Here is a 25,994-nt window from a genome sequence, read left to right on the forward strand (position 1 = left end):
TTAATATTCAGAACCTGAAACAGGATTTTTTTAAAGCATATTCCGTATTACATAATAGGATAATAATTATATTCACTATACAAATGATGCAATCGTGTAGTGGCAGCGTTGAATCATATACTGATCCGAAAAGCAGAACGATTTAAGCACTGTTTGATATTTAGGACACTTAATATGAAGGAGGTTACATAATGCAAATGACATTCTGATCTTCGATTCAAACCTACCATTCTAAATAAACCCTCATTTAAGAGGGAGCTATACTTTCACTTTAAATTTTATGCAAAAATTGATTATCTTTCTCTCTCTCTTTTCTTATACTTACCCTCAGGTTCGGAAAAGATGAGTTCGTTATTACTTCCATTTAGATTAGTCCTTGAAATATTATTGGTATTAACCCAGTAGACCAATCGATCATATGGGTCGTAAGCAACCGATCGAGGTGAAGTAATATCTACGAAAAAATATTGAGATTGGATTGAGAATGAAAAAGTTACAGGGCATTTTATGGATAAGACGGGTCAATTTATGATTTGTCCCGGAGCAAATTGCAACAAATGTTTATACTGCAACTGGTTCTGGCAGTATTGACCTCCGGAATAACATAGTAATAAATCTACCGAAATCCGTCCACGGGAAAGTATATATATATTTTCAGGATGGCGTCTAAGATGGCCGCAATTCACTGAAAATTGATATAACTCATTCATTATCCACCCTGGGGCCCGTTGCAGAAAGAGTTGCAATCAATTGCAACTCTAAAAATCATGCGCAACTTGATTTTCAACCAATCAACAGCGCGCATTTGAGACTTGCGATTGATTTTTTGACTTGCGTTTAAACGCAACTCTTTCTGCAACGGGCCCCTGGACCCTAGAATCCCTTTTCGGTTTATATTCCATGGCCCAGGGGTGAAAAAAAATTGGACAATTTAGAATGAATAAGCACTCCAGGGGGGTGTTTCACAAAGATTTAAGTATGAGTCGCACTTAAATGCCTAGTTGCGCGCAGTATAAAAGGCATGACAGCATTGGTCAGATCATGCCAAGAGGACGCGCACTACTCCGTATTGATCAATAAGATTGCGCGTTGCATATCATGTACGCGTCGACATTTAAGTGCGACCTAAGTCATACTTAAATCTTTGTGAAACACCCCCAGGGGCCCGTTGCAGAAAGAGTTGCAATCAAACGCAACTCTAAAAATCATGCGCAACTTGATTTCAACCAATCAACAGCGCGCATTTTTGACTTGCATTTAAACGCAACTCTTTCTGCAACGGGCCCCTGGGTACCTGGAAAATCCAAGATGGCGCCCACAATGGCTGCCGCATGCTAAAAATCTACAATTCATCTATGACTTACTTAAATAGCTTTAACTTTATTTCTATTCAGGGCGATTCCACACTAGAACTTCAAAAATATCATAAATATCAACATGCTTTCAATAAGTCATAAGTAGTGTAATATTTTACTATGGTACCTAAATTTCATGAAAATTATGAGTTTTAACCAAAAGTGAAGACAGATATAGTTTCAATTGGGGGGAACAATGGAAACTTAAATTTTCAATAATTTTGCGAATTGAATAGTCAAGTACAAACACCGCCTGAAACAATTATTTGCAAAGCACGAGAAGATTGAAAATATTGCAGGTCAATAGAATAATATATCATTGAATGTTCCAAATAATATCTACAACATTTTAATGATCCATAATAGTGGCAGCCCTGATTTTTCCGCACCTATTTTTGGCAATGTCCCGTACGACACATGGCAATGCAAATTTTTTTTCCCTACAATTTTATTTTTGATGATGCAATTTCATAAAATCAGTTTCTCTTTCTTTGACTCATGGGTGATCGATTTATCCCATAAGGATCTAATTACTGCCCTTCATTTTTCAATTATTGTCCTATTAAAAGTTGTCCCGTACGACACACGATGTATAATGCATTTAATTGCAGGATTTGGATTCAGAAACCATAAATAGAAGGCATATTTAAATTCTTTTAATTGATTTAAAATAAAGTGAACTGAAAAAGTCCTTTGCTTATCTCCATAGAACATGAAATAGGTGATTCTAAACATTTTAATTGATTTCATGTAGGCTTATTCTTTTGTGAATCCCTTCAGCCAAACTGGTGATTTTCACTGATCAGAGGGTTAATTTCTTTTCATTGAGCATGAAAAGAAAACCTTTATAATTATTTCAACCTAGCCTGGAAGATGACTTCCTCTTGCATCTAATGTGAAAAATACATATCAATCATCATGATCATCTATTTGGACTTCCCTTGATGATCACTATTTTTTATATACAGTATTGAAACTCCTTACTTTTTTCAAGTTGTAAAAAAAAGTCTGGAATATAAGACAAACCATATGGTTTCATAAAATGCAGATGGGTTTGAAAAAGAACCGCATTTCTTTAGAAAAAAAATATTTCGTGGAATTACAAGTGACAGTTGTGACATATAACATGTAGATATACATTTTATATAAAAAAATTATAACATTTTAGCCCCATAATTTACACACAAAGTTTCATTCACTCATTGTGTAAATAGTGTTTGGAAATCATCAATTAATTCACTAAAATATAACTTCACACAAAACCACAAGTTTTTCAGCTCGTAAAAATGCGTGAACACTTGTACATTTCCCATCATGAAAAAAATTATAACATATTGCTCCCGATTGTATATATTGAGGTTACTTAATTATATTGACCTGAATGACTACTTATTAAAATATTTTTTCATAAAAAAGGAAAAATTCAGGGACAATGCTCCTTCTGAATGATAAAAAGTTATTTTTTTTATTCAGGCTGCCCAGTACAACACGCAAGTGCCTGTACGACACGCAAGTGTCCCGTACGACACATTATTTTGTTTATGATATATTGACAGAAATAATGAATAATAGCGGTTTCTAACCCAATGAATGTCTTAGTTTGATAGGATTATCATTATCATCAGCCAAATAATGTGATTGAAGAAGTCAAAGGGACATAAAGTAAGAAAGTTTGGCTTCAATTTAGAGATGTCCCGTACGACACATTTTGAATGTCCCGTACGACACAATGTTCTCGAAAATTATAATTTGCTTTATTTATTCATTAATGTTTATTTTGCTTTCTTTTATAGATGTGTTTGTTCTTGGGTAATTGAATGTCAATTTGAGTTCAGTTTTTATGAAATTTATCTGCCCAACTCACAGCCTTTTGAGTACAAACTTGAGGTTTCTAAAAAAGCCACTTTTTCTGCGTCCGTACGACACATTACTATTTAAAATCTGTATTATACAGGATGTGAATTCAAGTCATGTTAAATCTTGGTTTTTCTAACACTCTGGGAGTAGGGGAAGGCGGGGTAAGTTGTGACAGTTTTTGCATTTTGCATGTTAGAATTGATATGATTAATAATGTTGTCGAAATAAGTACCATGCCTTGAAATTTCATTCTTCTGAAATATTTTCCACCTATATATAACTTTCTACCCCAACACTGAAAGTCATCGTGACCTTTGAAAAAACTGATGTCAAATGGCTCAACTTGCCCCATATATGGGGTAAGTTTGAGCCACCTTCTGGGGTAAGTTGAGCCACAAAAATTATGTACAAAATGTATGGGGGAGAACCAGCATGTCAATTTTTTGTTTAAAGTCTTTTCACTTGCTAATTCTCTATAAATACTAACATCCTGTAAAAGGAAAAGAGCAGTCATGTAAATTTGCTCCTTTCAGCCTGCATTTCAATCTATATTTATGGTTTGTTTGTTTTTTAAGGATACATTACCATAGGAATTACCATGGCTCAACTTGCCCCATGCTGTTTGGCTCAACTTACCCCAGTCCGAACTTAGTGCGATAATTTTGTATCCACACATTTATTATGCATCCATCATATAAAAGACTATGACAAGAATGAAGATCCATACCTGGACTAATAATATTGTTATCATGTCTTTATTATATTTAAAGACGTGTGTGTTTATAAAGCACTTATCTATTTCACACTCTTTTTTACTTTTTTGGCTGAAATTCATATTTTTCCCTCTAAAAAACTACTTTTTGTTTCAAAGTTGGAAGCAAGTGTCTGTACGACACGCAAGTGTCCTGTACGACACACAAGTGTCCCTTACGACACACAAGTGTCCCGTACGACACACAAGTGTCCCGTACGACACATTATTTTGTTTATGATATATTGACAGAAATAATGAATAATAGCGGTTTCTAACCTAATGAATGTCTTAGTTTGATAGGATTATCATTATCATCAGCCAAATAATGTGATTGAAGAAGTCAAAGAGACATAAAGTAAGAAAGTTTGGCTTCAATTTAGAGATGTCCCGTACGACACATTTTGAATGTCCCGTACGACACAATGTTCTCGAAAATTATAATTTGCTTTATTTATTCATTAATGTTTATTTTGCTTTCTTTTATAGATGTGTTTGTTCTTGGGTAATTGAATGTCAATTTGAGTTCAGTTTTTATGAAATTTATCTGCCCAACTCACAGCCTTTTGAGTACAAACTTGAGGTTTCTAAAAAAGCCACTTTTTCTGCGTCCGTACGACACATTACTATTTAAAATCTGTATTATACAGGATGTGAATTCAAGTCATGTTAAATCTTGGTTTTTCTAACACTCTGGGAGTAGGGGAAGGCGGGGTAAGTTGTGACAGTTTTTGCATTTTGCATGTTAGAATTGATGTGATTAATAATCTTGTCGAAATAAGTACCATGCCTTGAAATTTCATTCTTCTGAAATATTTTCCACCTATATATAACTTTCTACCCCAACACTGAAAGTCATCGTGACCTTTGAAAAAACTGATGTCAAATGGCTCAACTTGCCCCATATATGGGGTAAGTTTGAGCCACCTTCTGGGGTAAGTTGAGCCACAAAAATTATGTACAAAATGTATGGGGGAGAACCAGCATGTCAATTTTTTGTTTAAAGTCTTTTCACTTGCTAATTCTCTATAAATACTAACATCCTGTAAAAGGAAAAGAGCAGTCATGTAAATTTGCTCCTTTCAGCCTGCATTTCAATCTATATTTATGGTTTGTTTGTTTTTTAAGGATACATTACCATAGGAATTACCATGGCTCAACTTGCCCCATGCTGTTTGGCTCAACTTACCCCAGTCCGAACTTAGTGCGATAATTTTGTATCCACACATTTATTATGCATCCATCATATAAAAGACTATGACAAGAATGAAGATCCATACCTGGACTAATAATATTGTTATCATGTCTTTATTATATTTAAAGACGTGTGTGTTTATAAAGCACTTATCTATTTCACACTCTTTTTTACTTTTTTGGCTGAAATTCATATTTTTCCCTCTAAAAAACTACTTTTTGTTTCAAAGTTGGAAGCAAGTGTCCTGTACGACACACAAGTGTCCCTTACGACACACAAGTGTCCCGTACGACACACAAGTGTCCCGTACGACACATTATTTTGTTTATGATATATTGACAGAAATAATGAATAATAGCGGTTTCTAACCTAATGAATGTCTTTAGTTTGATAGGATTATCATTATCATCAGCCAAATAATGTGATTGAAGAAGTCAAAGAGACATAAAGTAAGAAAGTTTGGCTTCAATTTAGAGATGTCCCGTACGACACATTTTGAATGTCCCGTACGACACAATGTTCTCGAAAATTATAATTTGCTTTATTTATTCATTAATGTTTATTTTGCTTTCTTTTATAGATGTGTTTGTTCTTGGGTAATTGAATGTCAATTTGAGTTCAGTTTTTATGAAATTTATCTGCCCAACTCACAGCCTTTTGAGTACAAACTTGAGGTTTCTAAAAAAGCCACTTTTTCTGCGTCCGTACGACACATTACTATTTAAAATCTGTATTATACAGGATGTGAATTCAAGTCATGTTAAGTCTTGGTTTTTCTAACACTCTGGGAGTACTTGATGATCACCTATAGTTACTGGAATATTTTTAGTTTTTTCTTGTAAAAAAAATGTCAAATGTTCTCTAAATGTCCCGTATGACACGTATGGAATGACCCTTCAATGGTTTTAAGGGTGTAGTACATAAGGGAAAAGTTAAAAAGAGAGTCAGTGATCTGGTGTGTTCAAAAATCAAAGATGACTTTTAAAAATGGAGTTTAAAATGACTATTGATACTCAAAATGGATATGAGTAAATTCATATCCATCTGGGAGATAAGATTTCATAAATGAATACATGGATAGTCATCAGATGACATGTTAGTGAATTTTTCTAAGGGTCATACATAGGTCTGTATGTATATATTCATTGCTACCCCTTTCTATTCAGTGTAAATTACTCTAAATGATACATGATGAAATACAGTTGATGATTTTGTACATTTGTATGATTGTTTCTCCAATACCCACACTACGGGTGACATGGCAATAAATGTCATTGTAATTGTCAGTGTGTAAATATTTTTCCCCTCTCTCTCTCTCTCTCTTTCGTAATTAAAAAAATCGAACTTGGATGTATTCGTCATACTAAATTAGATCCATCTTCCACCGTTTATTACTTAAAACTTATTTCATTAGGGCCTTCAGTTACAAGCAAATTTATGTGATCAAGCAAAATATTTAACAATATGTTATCATACCCTTCTCAATCGTTTACTATTATGCGTTATTGTTTGTTTCGATGTGAGAAAAATGTTGAGCAAAAAAATAATAAAGATGAAAATAATGAAATGTATTGACCTATACAGACTGACTCTTCTTATAGACAGTGAGTACACGAAATTCTCTTATTTATTTTATTATCTTACAATTTCTTTTAAGAGTGAGGTTTTGCACTTGGACCAGTGAAGGTGTGGTGTAATGCCCAGATTTGCTGACTTTTTTTCTATGCTGGCGCTAACCCAATGCACGTTATATTTATTTATATTCATTTATTTATTCATTTTGTTTTATTTATTTTATACTGCAGGGTAGGCCTGTTCAGTTCTTAAAACTGCTTTACAAAGGCGCCCTGCAGTTTAAAATACATGTCAAGATAAATATAAAATATATCATCAAAAAACATTCAACGTCAAAAATACAAAATACAAACTATTTAACATCAGAAACAATTAACATCAAAAAATTTAGAGTGGGAAGTGACAATCTAAACATACAAGTACATAGCATTGTAAATCAATGGAATATTATTTCGCTCTTCATCAATTCGTATGAAAGGCTTTGCATGATTTTTTAAAAACTAACAAGGAGGTACACGTACAGACTTGTAAATTTGAAGGAAGTGCATTAAATAATTTGGGTCCGAATATGCGAAAGATTTTCTTTTACATTCAGTTCTAGCTTTGGGAAGCTGAAGGGGGCATCGCAAAGAAAACCGTGTCCTGTATTTCACGGGCCGTTTACATACTAAAGGTTTTAAATAATTTGGAACTAAATTGTTCATTATTTTATATACAAAAACACAATACTGATATTTTATACGCTGATCTACTGATTGGGACTTCAGTGACTGCAACAGAGATATTTGTGATGTATTATAATCTTTTTTCAAAAGCATCCTGGCATATTTATTTTGAAGTTTTTGTATCTTATCTAAATGTATTTTTGCACTGCTTCCCCAAGATGTACTACAGTAATCAATGTAAGGTAAAATCATAGAAAAGTACAGCTTCTTCATGATATCAAAGGACAGTAAATGCTTAATCCGCCTTATACAACCTATTGCTTAATCCGCCTTATACAACCTACTGCCTGAATTTGAATTGTTTAATGCACCTTTTCTGTACATTGTTAGATATTTACTATGTCTACAGGACCATGTTGAAAAACAGTGTATATATTATCTGAACATGCTTATCCTGTATAAAGATTTTTAAATAAATAAATAAATAAATTGCTCGAGATATTTTACAAACGATATTAGTAATATGTTCACACCAAGTCAAGCCCGGATCGAGCATGACACCTAAGTATTTAATCTTTTTTACATTTTCTAATTGTATGTTCCTGAATTTCACTGGCAAATGAGCACCCCTCAACTTTTTCTTTTGACCAAATACCATGGCTTTTGTTTTTTTGCGGGTGTAAATGCATATCATTTAAGTCTAACCATTTACATATTGAATCAAAATCATCTTGCAAATACTTTTGTCTCTCCTTAATTGATTCACCGTGATTAAAAATGGGGGTATCATCAGCATAAAGAGACATTTTAGAATGTACATGCAATTTCAAATTACACATGTCATTAATAAAAATACAAAATATCAATGGACCCAATATAGATCCTTGTGGAACACCTGATTTTATCTTTAAAAATTTACTGCGACAATTGTTAATCATTAAAATTTGCCTTCTGTCTGTTAAATACGATTCCATCCAGTTGTATTCATTGCCAGTAATACCATAGTACTTAAGTTTTGCAAGTATAAAATTGTGAGGAATAACATCAAAAGCTTTGCGTAGGTCCAAGAAAATACCACCAGTAACATGTTTTCGGTCCATTTTATCATACAAAAAGTCTGTATTCTCAGTTAGACAAGTGGCAGTGGAATAAGACGGTCTGAAGCCAGACTGACAATTTGCAAGTAGATCATTTACATTTAAGTACTTATACAATTGATCATGTACTGCTCTCTCTAGTATTTTGGACAGGACTGGAAGCACAGATATTGGTCTATAATTGTCAATATCAAAAGATCCTCCCTTATGTACAGGAGTAATTCTTGCTGTCTTAAAATCTTCTGGAATAACACTAGTTTGCAAAGTTGCATTAAATAAATGGGTTAAAGGTCCAGCTATACTCTCTGCTGCCAGCTTAAGAAACTTAGGGTAAATACCATCTACTCCGACCGCTTTCGAACAATCAATATGTACGAAAACAATTTTGAGTGTGCCTTTATTTTTTGTCACAACTTAGCCAGACTTTCCAGGATATACATGCAGGCGCGGATCTAGTTTTAACAAAAATTACGGGGTGCTACAGGATCCAGGGGGGTGTTTCACAAAGATTTAAGCATGACTTAAGTCGCACTTAAATGCCGACGCGTACATGATACGCAACGCGCGATCTTATTGATAGATACCATAGAGTATAGATACGCATTAGCGCGCGTCCTCACGACACGATCTGACCAATGCGGTCAAGCCTTTCATAACGTTCGCAACTCAGTATTTAAGTGTGACTTTAAGTCATACTTAAATCTTTGTGAAACACCCCCAGGATTTTGTTAAAGGGGTGCCATATTTTACCTTTTGGAAATTTGACAATCAAAGTAAATACGATTTTAGAAGCAAAAATGTGGTTTCGTGTGCCCTTTACCACGTGGGTTGTTACCGTTTAGACCCCCCATTCTTTTTAGTCTACATTAAATGTGTTGATGAAAAATCTAGGCGGAATGTCCTTTTTTATATAATAATGATAACAAAAATAGTAATAATAATGATATTAATAATAATAATAATAATAATAATGATAATGATAATAATAATAAAAATAATAATAATGGATATTTAGAGGCGCTAAAACAAAAAGAACCAAAGCGCGTACAATATATGAATGATAATTTAACGTTTGCAGTAATAACCACAATCAGTCATTCGAGATAAAAAGAGAAATTAATGATTTAGGAAAAAGTTATGTCTTAAGGGAAGATTTGAAGCCAGGAATACTTGGATAATTTGCTACTGGAAGAGAGATGGCATTCTAAGTCTTGGCAGCTGCTACATGAAACATCGACAAATATCCTTATAAAAATGAATTTGAGAAGCAAAAATGTGGTTTCTTGTACCCTTTTTACGTGGGTTGTCACCGTTAAGACCTACATACCGAATGCATTGATACTATAATACACATTTAAAAAATTAATTGCGAAAAAATGGATACAATTTTGTTATAGCAAAAATAATATATGTATCAAACAATATCGCAATATATTATTATCATCATTAATGTTGATAGTGTTGTGATGATGATGATGACTTATCATTATTATTATTATTGTTATCATTATTTGATATCATTTTTTTATGTTATCGTCATTATCGATATTACATTATATGGAGTCATTTATAACTGCTTATCTTATTTAGTAGAGGGAGTCTGACGTAACGATTTATAGAAGTGAAAAATTGTCTGATCCACTACTTACCCGGTAGAGGGAGTCTGACGTAACGATTATCTAGAAGTGAGGAATTGTCTGATACACTACTTACCCGGTAGAGGGAGTCTGACGTAACGAGTTTCTAGAAGTGAGGAATTATCTGATACACTACTTACCCGGTAGAGGGAGTCTGACGTAACGAGTTTCTAGAAGTGAGGAATTGTCTGATACACTACTTACCCGGTAGAGGGAGTCTGACATAACGATTATCTAGAAGTGAGGAATTGTCTGATACACTACTTACCCGGTAGAGGGAGTCTGACGTAACGATTATCTAGAAGTGAGGAATTGTCTGATCCACTACTTACCCGGTAGAGGGAGTCTGACATAACGAGTATCTAGAAGTGAGGAATTATCTGATACACAACTTACCCGGTAGAGGAAGTCTGACGTAACGAGTATCTAGAAGTGAGGAATTATCTGATACACTACTTACCCGGTAGTGGGAGTCTTACGTAACAGGTATCTAGAAGTGAGGAATTGTCTGATACACTACTTACCCGGTAGAGGGAGTCTGACGTAACGAGTATCTAGAAGTGAAGAATTATCTGATACACTACTTACCCGGTAGAGGGAGTCTGACGTAACGAGTATCTAGAAGTGAGGAATTGTCTGATACACTGCTTACCCGGTAAAGGGAGTCTGAAGTAACGAGTTTTCAGAAGCGAGGAATTGTCTGATCAACTACTTACCCGGTAGAGAGAGTCTGACGTAACGGGTATCTAGAAGTGAGGAATTGTCTGAAAAACTACCAGCCAGTATATTTTTTCCTTTCACTATTAGAACAATAGATGATTCTGTGATGAAAAAAATACATAATCAATTTATAATTGGTAGGTTTAAAGTATTTCATCGTATTCATGATATGCCTACCTGTTTTATAAAAATCACTAACGGCTTCAGAGGGGACGGCATCTGCCTCACATGTATAAAAAGGTTAGACACCTTTGTAATTCGACAGAGGAAAAATATGACGTCATATTCACGTCATCTTGCCCATTTCCTATAAAATTATCCTAGGACCACCCCTCGTTTAAGGAAATTTGACTTAACAAATATTTTTAGAAAAAAAATCGCTGATATAACTGTACGAGTACGATTTATGATATCACTTATTTCAGAATGTAACAAGACTTCTACGGGGCATGTCCTCCTCTTTATCAAATACCCTGGAGTCATCCTGATATGTAGGAAAACAGATACAGTGAAATAATTATCAAACTGATTAGATGATGAATACTTGATAATAATTGATAATAATCAAGATTGTAAACTCACCTAAAACCTATGCATATAATATTTGTACCTGATTTTTTAATGGCATAATGATGTTATTGTACTGCAGGTCTGATTGAATGACCTCACTATGTGCAGTAAAGTGATGAAGTTTATGTACGTGTTCCCTTGAGATTACCTCTTTCACAGTAAACTCCTGTGTAGCCCGGAAAACACCAGCAGTCGAAGGCATTAATAAGGTCCAGGCAAGTCGCTCCATTGAGGCACGGTGAGCTTTCGCATTCATTAATATCTAGGAAATGATTTTAATACATGCGTGTATTACCATATAATATCATATATCATTTGCTCACAAAGCTCCAACCGCGTAGCCAGGATTTTATTTTGGAGGGGGCAGTAAATGCACGCGAAGCGTGCCAACCAAAGACCTTATAATATATTACTAGACCGAAAGCTGCGCGCGCGTTCAGCACAAAACAAATGAGATTAGGCTCCGCCTACCGCGATCATTTGAAGACAAAAATAAGCCCCCATTGACATTCATGAGCGTAAATATATTCATATTCCGCCCTTTTCATTGGCTAAGAGCGTCATTAATACGCGATTTCCCCGATTCTTTGTCATCGATACTAGTGATATCGTGTTACAGAAGTAATTATTCATTTGACCTCATTACGTCATCTAATTTATTCATTCTGAACCCGAATCTGAAACTTTTCTTTCCACACAAAAATGGACCTACGAACACTCCGGTGAGTACGTATAAATTGATATAACCACATGAATTCAGTGGACTATTTACAAATTTCACACAGTATTTTGTGATCTCAGGTTATTTCTCTACCAAATTAGAGAGTTTGCTATCATTCTTCTGTTAAAGGAAAGCAGAATTTGGTCTTTTAAATTGAAGTTAGATTGTCATCGTCGCCCAGTGCAGCCTGTATGTTGCTTGCAGTGTTGCGGTTATGCCGCTGTGTTAACCACATGTATTTTGTATGGGCTCCTAGCCGATTGGTCATCGAGAGAATTTCGGGCCGGTTTGGTTCATTTCCAATTAACAAGGACCAACCCATGATTGATTAAATCAAGAAGAATGAAGCTTCTTTTTGTATACTGTAACGTTAGATCTAGAGGGAGATGGAGGGAGATCTGCATCTATCTTCAGTAGATCGAAACCCAGTCACGAATAAACTGTGAAGTGGAGTGTGGATGAAGATATATTGCCTGTCATTGTGTAAAAATTATTTTGCATAACTTCAGGCTTCTGCATTTAGCCCCCATAGGCGGCGGAAGCGGGGGGACGTGTCCCCCCTAAATTTTAGGTGGGGGGGGGGACGGTTCCCCCATAAATTTTTTTTGCTACCTTTTTTTTTTTTGCTTGTCAAGTTTTTTCCCTACGTCCCCCCCCTAAATTCACGTGGACCCCCATTGAAACGTGTGTTGTCCCCCCCTAAAATTTAGGTTGATTACCTTTTTTTTTTTTTGCTTGTCAAAATTTTTTGGAGCACTTGTCCAATTTTTTACATGTGTCCATCCCAAAATTTCAGGTAGACACCCCCCAAAATTTTTTTCCTTCCGCCGCCAATGTTAGCCCCCACCCATTTTAACTTATTGTTATTTATAAATAGGGTCTATAGTTAGACTCTGTCTTAGAAATAACTAGACCAAAAGCTTCAGTCTCTCTATTTTGGTTGTTCCGCTGAACTGTGTTGGCTCACGAATAGTTTATGTCAGAAATTGTTGAATAAATCCCCAAAAACGACGGTTATTCCTGTAGAGGTCTATAAGAAATAATATGCTGCTCTGCATGTTTGTCTTATTATCAATAGGCTAGATCTAGGACCTAGATCTAGATAGGCCTAACGTTAGATCTAATTTCTAACTTGGTTAGAAACCAGCAACTAGTGTTGCTTCTTATTATTTTAGACTTAGATCTACGGTACTTTACTTTTATTCATCGATGCTTTCTAATTCTAGGCCAACCTAATTCAAATCTAGTCATCTAAATTATACTTTCCCAACCCGCGACACTTACCCCAGGCCCAGGGCTTATGATCTAGGTCTGTAATTTAGGCCTAGATCTAGGTCTGGGCCTAAACGACTCCATTTACATGTACGAGTATGTCTGTCAGTGTCAGTGGACCAAGGACTAGGCCCTAGATCTAATCTTAGTCAATAATGGCAATGAAGTTTAAACTTTTAGCCAGGAATAAAAGTCAGAAATAAAAGTCAGACATCAAATCCATATAGGCCTAGATCTCAGTTTAGAACCAAAGCTTTACTTTCTAGGTCTAGATAGATCGAGAGTCCATCGTTACTATCTAGATCTAGACCTACGAGTAATTTAGATACGCGAATGCTGTTGCACAGCTCTGAGTCTTGGACTAGATCTATACTTTCTTACAAATAGATCTAGACCCAGTGCATGAGATGAAATTATGTTAAAGTCAACTGAAATAAAACGATGCAGATTTTTTTTTTTTTGGGGGGCAGACATTTGAAAAAATTTAGAGAAACCTAAAATTCAGAAAGCGAGTGCCAGAAGTAACCAATATTACCTATGGCCGTTTCGTGCATTTTCTAAAATAAAATTGAAGGATGTCATGCAATTCTTTTTTTGATGGTTTTCACATTTCAGCTCTTACCCAAATCCCCTATACAAACGGCCATGAAAAATATCACTTCTTATTATTGTACTCTTTTCTTTCACAAACAGGTTGAGTTTGAAGAACAAGAAAAACAGGTTGAGTTTGAAGGACAAGAAAAACAGTATAGAGGTCTACCTATATGGTTCAAGATGATGATCATAAGTGCATGCATCATTTTGCAGATTCTCATCCAGGTATTAAAGTTAAACTAACCCATTCAAAATTACAGATACATAACATGCATTGAATTTTAACCATGTTTACATTAAATAAAAATAACCTGAGCCACAAAGAGGTAGGATCTGTACTGAACATACACTTCTTAAATATATAGGCTCTCGAGTCTAAAGTAGAACCAATGTCAAAAGATATGTACTTTGGGCAAATTTATAAAATTAGGTCATGTCCTTGATCTACTAGTAATTAAATTGCCTTTTTATTTCCTATTTGTTTATAAACAAAGCAATATTTATTTTTCATGAGTTATATTTTATAAAATTCATTTTATTCATTCTTTAGTGTGATTTTCATATTTGTAGATTTACGATTTTTTTTTGGTTTTACATTTTGTCTAATAGGATGATGCAGTTTGACAATTTCCATGGAGGTGATTGATGATGATAAATAATTGGTGAAGTAGGCCTAATAGAACAGTGCCTGGACCACAAAGACAAACACAAACTACAGCGGTTATATGAGTGAGTGAGCTAGTTAGTGATTATTTTTGATAATGGAGGTTGTTCACATTTTTTTGGCAACAAATAGACCTGCCTTTGAAAAACCCATTTCAATTTTGTTTTTAGATTATAGTTATTGTCGTTTTTAATTACAGATCAAAATATTCTCTACAACAAAACATATCAACTTTAATTCTGTCTATTCATATAATTTACATATGTTAATTTATATATTCATATTTACAAGAAATCTCTGTCATTTTTTCAAAGAGTACATGTAGTTAGAATGGAGAGTGGTATGTAAACTGCAGAGAACATGTTTAAGTGATATATATGCTTTATAGAAGTACAAGTTTATAATTAGTAGAAGTAAGATTTCCTATGGTATGTGTTGAAGAAACATATATATGCATAGTCTCACTTTTCTTAAAACATTTGTTTTATAAATCATAACAATTTAATTGATTTTCTTTCTCTATTTTTTTTCAATCTGCAGGACTGGTGTAACAGATGTTTTCATTCAAGTAATCCAACTATTCAACATTGAAGACTTAGGAACCACGTGATGAAGATGGAAAAGGTTTTTTTCCAAGTCCAATTTAAAAAAAAATTATTATCACAACCCAAATTCATGACGTATGAAATTTTTTATTGATTTTCATTAAAATTGGTTGCAAAGAGAGAAGCTATAAACATACAAATAGGAGCAGCGGATTGAAGTTGCTTGAAAGTGGGGGGGGGGGGGCACAGGGAAAATGCTGTTTTATGTGAAATTTTTAAAAAGTTGCGAGCGAGCAAAATTTTTAAAACAAATATCCAATTTTGTGATAGATTTCGACAAAATATTCAAAATGATATATTTCACCCTTTGCTTTCCTTTTTCTTTTTTTTCTTGGTCGTGATTTTTTTTTTTGGGGGGGGGGGCAAGAGCATTGGCGGCGGAAGGCAAAAAATTTAGGGGGGTCCACCTGAATTTATCCACCTTAATCTTAGAAGGGACCACAACAATTTCCAGCAAAAAAAAGGTTGTCAACCACAATTTTAGGGGGGCCACAACAATTTTAAGGGGGGGGTCTACCTGAATTTAGGGGGGACGCAGGAAAAAAAATTGACTAGCAAAAAAAAAAGATTCTCAACAAAAATTTAGGGGGAGGACTGTCCCCCACCTCAAATTTAGGGGGGACAGGTCTCCCTATCCCACCGCTTCCGCCGCCTATGGGCAAGCCCCCCCCCCCTCCATCTGTACGAAACTGTTTATATACCCCACTCACATGAATTATTAAACTTAATGCACACAGTATTTCCTTCAGAAGTATATCATAGAAATGAAAATATTGATTTCTTGTTTCAAAGGGCACTCGTCATGGTGACCATAAAACAGATCCTTCTCAAGTGAAAGGGGCACAGAATAAATTCTTTAGGAGCACTTTTCTTGGGTAAAAGGGGGCAGTTATTCAAGTAAGGGCACTTTCAAGAAGGCGAGGGGGCACTTTTGGCTCTCAGATGGAAGGGCACAGAATACGTGGGGGGGGGCGGGCATTTTTGGGTAAAAAAATGCATATAAGGAAGAGCACTAATTGGTATTACCTAAAACAGGTTCTCATCAGGTGAAAGGGACACAGTACACGTTCGTGATGGGGCATTTTCTTGCATAAAAAGGCACTTTTCAGTTCTTCAAAAATTAGGGGGAATTGTGCCCCCCCAGCATACAAACACAAGTTTCTTTTGGTTCAAACTATTAACATACGCTTAAGAAAAAGGTAAAGCTTAATCCTCTGATAATTTCTGGATAATTAATAAAATTCACCACTAACCAGATAATTCCTTCATGTCTTTCATTTGTGTTCATATAGTATTTGTACAGAGCTAACTGAATGAAAGGGATTTGGAATTGGCAAAATTCAAAATGAGACGGAGATCGAGAGAGGGAAAGAGTGATGAGAAGTGGGTTGAAAAGAGATGAGAAAGAATTGGAGGGGCACATAATTATGAAGAGATAATTTAGAGGGGGTGGTGAGAGAGCTGATGTTGGAAGTAGGAACAAAAGGGGTGGAAGAGAAATAAGACGAGATTTTTGGAAACCAGGAGACAGATAACAAGTGGGAAAATTAGAAGGAAATATATGAAAAGTTAAGTAGCAAAAGGGGCTAGGGCCACTCCAAGAAAATCATTTTTTTAATTCTCCCATATTGCAATATTCTTATGCGAAAATGGATTTTCATGATACCCTACCATTAGAAATTCAAAAATTGGGTATAAAAGAAATTTACTTATCTTCATATTTTTTTAAGATATTATTTTCCAGAAAAATTATGTATGGACCTAACCCCTTTTGAAAAAAGTGAATTTTCTTTTTTTAGTTCACTTTTTTTATGGGAATTTCAACTTTTTTATGGTATCATCTTATAGAGCTACTAAAAATCAATTAAGACATAAAAATCAAATTTGATTAAAAATGGACCTAACCCCTTTTAAAAGTGAGCTCTTCATATGTAGGAGAAAGGTGGCACAAAAGAACATGAGTGGGAAAATGATTAAATGGAAAAAAAAACAGAGTAAGAAATGCTGGAGAATAAAGGGGACAGGAAACATATTGAGGATGATAAACTGGGGCCCGTTTCATCATGAGTTCCAAGTACTAGTATGGTAACTACAAATACCAATCATAATCAAGGTTCCCACGGTTATCACAATAATAGCGATGTTTAATTAGCTCAGTGTAATTCATTATGAAACGGACGCCAGAAGAAAGCAGGCACGGGGATCCATGAAGATTTTTATTTTTTTTTACTTCTCCAATAATTTTAACAAGAAATTACTCTTTTAGTGGTGAAAGTTATTTTTTTTAGTATTCATACTCAACCAGTGAAAATGAATACCATCATTGTAATAACCATGATTTGCTCCCCCCCCCCCCACCTTTTTACCTAATCGCAACTTGATCTACTCTTTTCATCTTCCCTTTTAGAATTAGCATAGGCCTATAAGACGCAATACAAACATTGTTTTGTTTTTAAGTGATATCGCTTGTGATATCGATACTTTATAAAGCGCAACGTATCGTCTCAGATTTGCGCTTGCTTGATTCGCTGAATCCTTCGCGTCACGAGCGCGTAACAAAATGAATACATTAATGAATTTTCCAAGTTGACCTTTGTCATTGCGCTGATGTGCGTATTGTCTAATACACGTACAAAACCACAGTTACCGAGGGAGCATCGTACGAAATTAATATTAATGGGGGCTTATTTTAGCTTCTAATGGATTAAACAAAATGGCGGTAGCTTCGGGGGCCTGGTGCCAACACTTACAGGGCGCGCGAAGTGCGCTCCCTAGGGGGTGGGTGCAGGGAGGGGGAGTTCTACCTCCCCCCTTCCTGCGCGAAGCGCGAAGCTTTTGGTGTTTCATAAATTAAAAGGAGCCGTCTCTCTTGTCTCTAGTACTTATACCAGCTCCAATTCAGTTGACAATATAGTGATTTTGAACTTTTTTTTTTCAAAAGTGATTGTGAACGAACGCATAAAAAGGAATACAATGGAGGAAATTACGATAATAATAACCCTGCGCGAAGTGCGGAAGCTAAAGCATTTTTTTTTTCGAATTTTTTGGCCATGAGAAGGGTCCGGATAAAAGGGTATTCCCTTGGAAAGATCAGATTTGATTTCAAGCAATTTAGTGACAGTGCATAACTCGCAAAACAGAGGAGAAGTGTATTTAAATTTCAGAGCTTCATTGCTCTGCTCTGCGCAGGGAGGAATATCTTCCTCCCTGCGCAGAGCAATGAAACTCTGAAATTTCAAAGGGCGGACGTTTCATCAAATTCAGATATCTCTAATACCCCATCGGCTCTAATTCAATTGATTTTCTAAGATTATTGAACTTCATTACGAGGGAAATAGTGCGCAAAAAGCTGAAACTTTTGTGATTTATTGAAATTTTATAAAGCAAGGATGCCTAATTTCTTTGACCTATCCTAAAGCGCCTCATTTTGAATTATAAAGAAACTTAAGTGTCATTCAAAATTTCAAACTGAGTGAGCACAACAAGACGGGAGATGAATGTGCGGGCAAATGAATGAAGTTCAAGAGAATTCGATGATAAATATTGTACTTTTTTATTCAATACGACAAGAATTTTATACCTTTCTCTTTTTAGAACAGGAACCTGTTTGACCCCAAATCATGGTTGTTTAGTAATGAGCTGAAAAGCGGGAGAAGTTGACTTTTTGGAGGTGATATAGATATAAAGATTTTACCCGCCCGGAGCCGACTCGTCCAGAAGTTGTGCGATCAATAATAAAAAAAGATAACTTCATATACTTCGGCCTAACCTTAATCTAATTCCATGCCCTAATGTATTCATTTGAACTTTAACTGGCAAGAAACACGTATAGCTGAGGTGGAAAACAAGGTTAGAGAAAGGATGGGGGAAACAATGGAGAACTTCTGATCAATATTATTATTTACCCGAGCGCAGAGCGGAAGCAAAATTCGTATATGAATTTGGAGCAAAAGTGAAGGAGTTTCACTTTTGAGAAAAAAAGGAATAAAAAGAAAAAAAAGCACAAAGCCAGCTTTTTTCACTTTCCTCCCTTCCCTTTCCTTTTCTCTTCTCTTTTCCCTTCTTTTTTTTCTTTCTTGGGGACTTTTTTTTTGGGGGGGTGACCGCCCCCCGGCTACGCTCCTGCAAATTCAGTTCTGCTGTATCCAAGTGATGTATTCCTAAATTAAGGATGTTCATCAATTTTGCGCCAGATATGCCACAGTGACTTGGAAATAGAAAGCTATCACAAAGATATACGGGCTATTACCGACTTGGAGAGGATTATATCCTCAACGCAATTTGTTTCTAGGACATCTTTACTCTGAAACTGGGAGAATATGACAAACTATTCGTGGTGTTTTGCTACCCCCTTAAAATTAAAACAAAACAAACAGTGCCTGAAAACGGCAAAATATCGAGTGTTTGTGACTTTATGCAGATCAATCCATTATTCCCTACAGCAATAATTACTGATTTTAAGTACAACTTCATGTACCTCCTATTTATCTGATGCTTTGATAACTCATAAAGGAATAATACAGTCATCATTTAATACGTACCAATCTCACAGTTGTTCCCTATTATCCCAGGTATACAGGTACAGTTATAACTATCATCAAGGTTACTACACGTGCCATTATATAAACAAGGGCTGCTCGAACATTCATCAAAATCTATATGAAAAATGAGAAAGATAAAATGCGTTAATTTAAAAACCTTAACAGTGTTTGTGGCAGAAATAAAAGGGCTAACAAATACAAACTCCTTAAGGGGAAGTTCCCTAACGATAAGTTGGTTTTAATAAAAGTGGAAAAAAATAAAGATTAAGAGAGACAGAGAGACAGTAATTTCCTATAAATAGATGACATATGCAAGCAACTGCTCCCGATGAATAAAACACTTCTTCTTTCAAAAGGGGTTGTGATCATGGTGTGCCACAATAGGGGTTTTTTAGAGACAGTTGGAATTTTGTTGAATTTAAATCACACGATGGAGCTCCTTCGTGAAGTCAAAAAACAAAGTTAAAAAAATATAAGTAACTCGTTAAACTCTGATGGATTCCTGTTAATCTTCACCAATATGTTGCCTTTTTTTTCTTTTATTAAAACTAACTTTCCATCTGGTGAACGTCTACATTAAAAATCTTGATAAATGCATAGCATCTCGAACAAGGCCTCCAACAGTCCTTCACCGAAAATGACGAATTTGTGTTCCGCCCAGAAATGAGATATTTAAGCCATGCAATAGACTACATTGATGTTATTTAGATACATGCACCCTTTCATAAATAATATGACAAAATATATTGTTATAGCATATTAAAACCTTTTACATCTTCATTGGAGAACAAATGCTTGAAGCTTGCTGAAGACCCGTTCTTTATTTATAACACGATGCGGTATATAGATGGCGGAAGGGGGGGGGGGTGGGCGAGGGTACGTGCCCCCTCCTTTTGGGGAATTTTGTGTTGATGACCTTTTTTTTTGCCTGTCAATTTTCTTTCCTACGTCCCCCCTAAATTCACGTGGACACCCCCCCCCCCTGAAACGTTTGTGCCCCCCTAAAATTTAGGTTGATGACCTTCTTTTTTTTTTTTTGCTTGTCAAAAAATTTTGGTGATCCACTCCTAAAGCTTAAGTGTGGATCAACCGGTTTTTTTTGTCTGTCAATTTTTTTTACCTGTGCCCATCCCTGAATTTCAGGTGGACCTTCCCCTAAAATTTGTGGCTTCCGCCACCAATGGGTCTAATGTGGTATCAATGCAGGATCAAAAATTGCCTTTTGTCCTTGGTAAGGGAATGGGTACTGCTTTAGGACAGGGGTTCTCAAACTTTTTCTTTGAAGGGCCAGATGAGACTCCAAGTATATCTGAAAGGGTCAGGGTGAAGTAGAAACTTAGAAAAAAAAATTGTTCGAAGGGCATTGACCCTTGCGTCTGGGGTCCTAGATGCTCTCTTATGCAATTTGGCCCTTACTTTGGGAGCATTTAATCCAACAAATTTATAGCAGTTTCATGGAACGCAGGCAAACTTAGAAAAGATGTCAAAATACAGAGAGAGTCAATATTTATGATAAAAATATACTTTGCTAAAAGGAATCTAGATTGTACCTATAGATACCTGGTATTGGGGAGATAATAATGTATTGAAGTATCAATATTTTTTGTAGTCAAAGTAAAATGAATGATAGAGCATGTCTGTTGTAGACTCTAACAAGGATGTCAGTCTTCTAGTCATTTTCAATATGGGAAAAATGACAGTCTGTCAGCAGCAATTTGCTTGAACCTTGAAACAAAAGGTGTAATTGCCAGACAAAGGCACTGGTGGAAATGTTCACTGGTCAAGCAGGGGCTTCAACCCCCCCCCCTTCCCAAAACCATGTACAAAAACGTAAAAATGGCCATATGATTGTGATATTTTGCATGGCCACCCCCCCCCCCTTTGAAAACCGTTCTGCAGCCCCTGTCAAGGTACTTCGGCATGAGTTCCTGTAGTTCTTTAAAATGTTCATTGTGGAAAATGCACTTTGGCATCTGTATGAAGATCCAAAAATGGTGAGAACAACGCTGGTCATCTAATAAGAAAGCAGATCGAACAGACAGAAAAGACTCCAATAAATTTTGTTTAAAAGTCAAATTAAATTGACTGCCATTACTTTTATTACGGTTAGGGCTACATGGATACACAGTGTAATCATATTGAGCTATGTTTCATATTGTGACTTAAAAGTAATTAACCCAGCAGAGTCCCGCGGGCCGTAGTTTGAGAACCCCTGCTTTAGGAGCTCCGGAAACTAACTTGTGCTTTGGCAGTGATATGTTCCTTTTAGCTTTAGCGTTATTGATTATATACCATACCATGTTGACAGTGCTCTCCAAGGCGCCCAGATGGGCAGTTACACTCAAGATGAAATAAATCCATATCATATTGGTCATCTGTTCCGTTCAAACTTTCTGAAAGAACAGAGTAATTATGAACATATTGTCAACAACAACAATAACAATAATAATAATGATAATAATAATAATAGCAATGATTATAACGTCAGGATAGCCATTTCATTTCCAAAAAAATGTTCTCCCAGTCGACCCTGCTTAACACGATAATGTTATTACTTCCTCTGATTTAGCTGGGCTGCCTAGGCGCTTAAGCATTCTTATACCTTGTACCCACTTACTACACGTGGCTGGAGAGTGGCAAATTTAGATAAACGCCTTACCGAAAAGACGGAAATGCTGCGGTGGGATTCGAACCCTCAACCTCGTGGTTTATAGTAAGGGGGCTTTATCCATTCGCCAATAAAAACACTCCATCAATGGGCCAAATTTAGTAAGGGAGATTAATATTAATTATCATCATCACCATTATCGTCACCATAATCATTAACGTCATCATCATCATTATCATTCTTGCCATTACCACCAACATTATCATCTTGGTCATCGTCATCATCATTAACAACATCATCATCATCATCGCCGTCATATCATCATGATCATCATAAACAACAACATTATATTTCTTACCAGGTAAAGAGCAGATAAGATGGTTTAGGGAGAGCATCTCAGGGACCATCTTCTTATAGATAGAAGGAAAGGTATTCATTAAGCTTATTGGTACCAATTGAATATTAGTCCCATCCCGACGTTGAATGTGCCCACATACACTAGATGAAGCTGTTGTCATGGTGATAGATGCTTGTATGAAACAAAAGACATAATGATTTGGTTAAGGAGGCTTGGTATCTAGACTATGTCTATGACAATTGGGCATCATAAAAAGATAAAATCCAAATGGATATTAGTCAGGTTAAAATCTTGTATAGAATGTGGTATACTGGCTAATCTGGAGTTTCCCCCGATTTTTCACAAAATATCTCTTTACCCCCCCCCCTTTTTTTTTTTGGGGGGGGGGGTGAATAATTTTTCTTCAATCTCTTAATATCTTGATTTCCTTTGAATTTCCTGTAAATGGGTTAGATGCATAAAAAGTAGTAATTGCATTGCTATAGGCTTTTGCCTATAGTTAGGCCCCTAATACAAATAAATGAGCGAGTCAATGTTTTGCTCGAGAAGAACAAGCAATTGCTAAATGCCTGCCCGAATTTGCTTGCAGATTAGGCTATTGCTTAACACGTATGCATAAAGCAAACATATTTTGCTTGTATGTTTATGCATTTACTTGGGTTTCTGTAAGCTCCGTCAGAGCAGTTTCAGCGTTTTCCTGTTTTATAATCATGTTCATGCAAGCGAGAGAGAACCCCAAGGTTACATAATGTATTCTTACTAGTAAGTACAAACCGAATGCCAACTATACAATTTTATTAATTGTAAATGAGTCAAAGAAACATTTTAACACCAAAACTAAGGAAAAGATGTTCCACATTTCTATGAAAAAAAATAAATGAAAGGATTGATTTAGTTATCGTTAGAAGCAAGCACTTGTAATAAACCTTTATGCAATTTACTAACGCTCTATGTTCTTTATTAACTAAACATTCTGATCCAATGTGGTAGGCCAGCTCACCTGTGATGCTTATGAAAATAAAGAACGTAATCACCCACACCGAAGATATATCCGACTATTTAGAAGAAAGAAACAAAGATTACAGAAAAGATGTAGAAATGGTTCATTAAACACATTAAAAATCCCCTCTTTCCCAAAAACCGCATTACAGATTTTCATACAATAAAACTTAGCATAATATAACTGTAATATATTTTCAAAATGAAATAATTCTTCCATCGATTTGATCAAGACCAATAACGCCACCATGACCCATAATCATCTCCATGGCCTTCATCTTCACCATGATGGTAATGATGGTGATTGGAGATGACGTTATGATTGATGGTGATGATGATGATAGTGATGATGGTGATGATGGTGATGATGATGGTGATGATGATGGTGATGGTAATATTGATGGGGATGATGATGATGATGATAGTGATGATGGTGATGATGGTGATGATGATGGTAATATTGATGAGGATGATGAGGATGATGATGATGATGATGATAGTGATGATAGTGATGATGGTGATGATGGTGATGATGATGGTGATGATGGTGATGATGATGGTGATGATGATGATGATCCTCAGCTGGATCAAAGCTATTGCTTCGATACAGTACACATATGGGAGAAGAAATACAAATGTGTAAAGTTATACATGTACAACAGTTTTTGGCAATATAATTGGTATAGTGTCGAAAATCTGTCTATCTGACGGTCAATCGGATCGGGCTCGCCCTAGCTACTAACCGTCTCTGTGGTCTAGTGGTTAAGGCACCGGCGTTCAAAGCTGGGGGCCCGGGTTCGATTCCCGGCAGAGACATTTTTTCGGCATCACCAATTTTTCCAAAGGGTAGATAGCTCTGGGGAACCTTGATTTAAGCTACGCCTACCATTGTTCTCTTCATCCATTTCTTTACAATATTTAAATAAAAAAGAGTTGCCATAAACTGTTGTACATGTATAACTTTACACATTTGTATTTCTTCTCCCATATGTGTACTGTATCGAAGCAGTAGCTTTGATGCAGCTGAGGCATGGCGGCTTGTCATTGTTCAAAACTCACCTTCACCCGACAAAGGAATATATAATTGGTATAGTGTCGAAAATCTGTCTATCTGACGGTCAATCGGATCGGGCTCGCCCTAGCTACTAACCGTCTCTGTGGTCTAGTGGTTAAGGCACCGGCGTTCAAAACTGGGGGCCCGGGTTCGATTCCCGGCAGAGACATTTTTTCGGCATCACCAATTTTTCCAAAGGGTAGATAGCTCTGGGGAACCTTGATTTAAGCTACGCCTACCATTGTTCTCTTCATCCATTTCTTTACAATATTTAAATAAAAAAGAGTTGCCAAAAACTGTTGTACATGTATAACTTTACACATTTGTATTTCTTCTCCCATATGTGTACTGTATCGAAGCAATAGCTTTGATCCAGCTGAGGCATGGCGGCTTGTCATTGTTCAAAACTCACCTTCACCCGACAAAGGAATATATAATTGGTATAGTGTCGAAAATCTGTCTATCTGACGGTCAATCGGATCGGGCTCGCCCTAGCTACTAACCGTCTCTGTGGTCTAGTGGTTAAGGCACCGGCGTTCAAAGCTGGGGGCCCGGATTCGATTCCCGGCAGAGACATTTTTTCGGCATCACCAATTTTTCCAAAGGGTAGATAGCTCTGGGGAACCTTGATTTAAGCTACGCCTACCATTGTTCTCTTCATCCATTTCTTTCCAATATTTAAATAAAAAAGAGTTGCCAAAAGCTGTTGTACATGTATAACTTTACACACACACACATATATATATATATATATATATATGTGTGTATATATATATATATATTTATATAAATATATATATATATCAAAACATCGAGAGAGATGGGGGATGCCTCTACCCTGTTTGGTGTTCAATGATTAAGGGTATAAACCAACGGGAATTGTCGTAGAATATTTATTTCTTGTTTGAAACAAATTCCTCTTGTAATTTCATTAGATTGAAATAAATTGCGATCAGGGACCAATGTATATAATACTTACCATTTTTCTGGTCAGATGTTTCTCACTGGTTATGACTGAAACCTCAAAGATAGGGCAGCTTGTTTAAGAGTCTATAGTCTCTCGTCTGTCTTATGTGTGTCTTCAGAAAGCTAATGAAAAAAAAATCAAAATACAAATAACTTCAACCGAATACCTATTTATTTATTTGTTTTGCAG

General features: G+C 35.8%; 1 protein-coding gene across 1 annotated transcript; it reads right to left on the bottom strand.

Annotated features, from left to right (window-relative positions):
* Positions 1-25,994, bottom strand: LOC121405774 (protein crumbs homolog 1-like). Its single transcript, XM_041596726.1, has 9 exons — positions 25,818-25,994; positions 23,786-23,840; positions 22,786-22,956; positions 22,117-22,212; positions 19,820-19,933; positions 11,571-11,684; positions 10,849-10,953; positions 326-454; positions 1-14 (listed from the first exon to the last, which is right to left on the bottom strand). The coding sequence occupies exons 1-9, from the start codon at positions 25,818-25,820 to the stop codon at positions 1-3; spliced, it is 801 nt and encodes a 266-aa protein (XP_041452660.1). The 5' UTR covers positions 25,821-25,994.

The sequence above is a fragment of the Lytechinus variegatus genome, chromosome 19 (genome assembly GCF_018143015.1).
Source record: "Lytechinus variegatus isolate NC3 chromosome 19, Lvar_3.0, whole genome shotgun sequence".
In the NCBI taxonomy this organism is placed as follows: domain Eukaryota; kingdom Metazoa; phylum Echinodermata; class Echinoidea; order Temnopleuroida; family Toxopneustidae; genus Lytechinus; species Lytechinus variegatus.

Excerpts from the sequence above, each read along its gene's own strand:
- LOC121405774 (XM_041596726.1), bottom strand. Across the intron at positions 22,213-22,785 it reads TCTTATCTGCTCTTTACCTG|AAAGTTTGAACGGAACAGAT; the intron begins GTAAGAAATATA and ends CTGTTCTTTCAG. Across the intron at positions 455-10,848 it reads CGTCAGACTCTCTCTACCGG|ATATTACTTCACCTCGATCG; the intron begins GTAAGTAGTTGA and ends ATTTTTTCGTAG.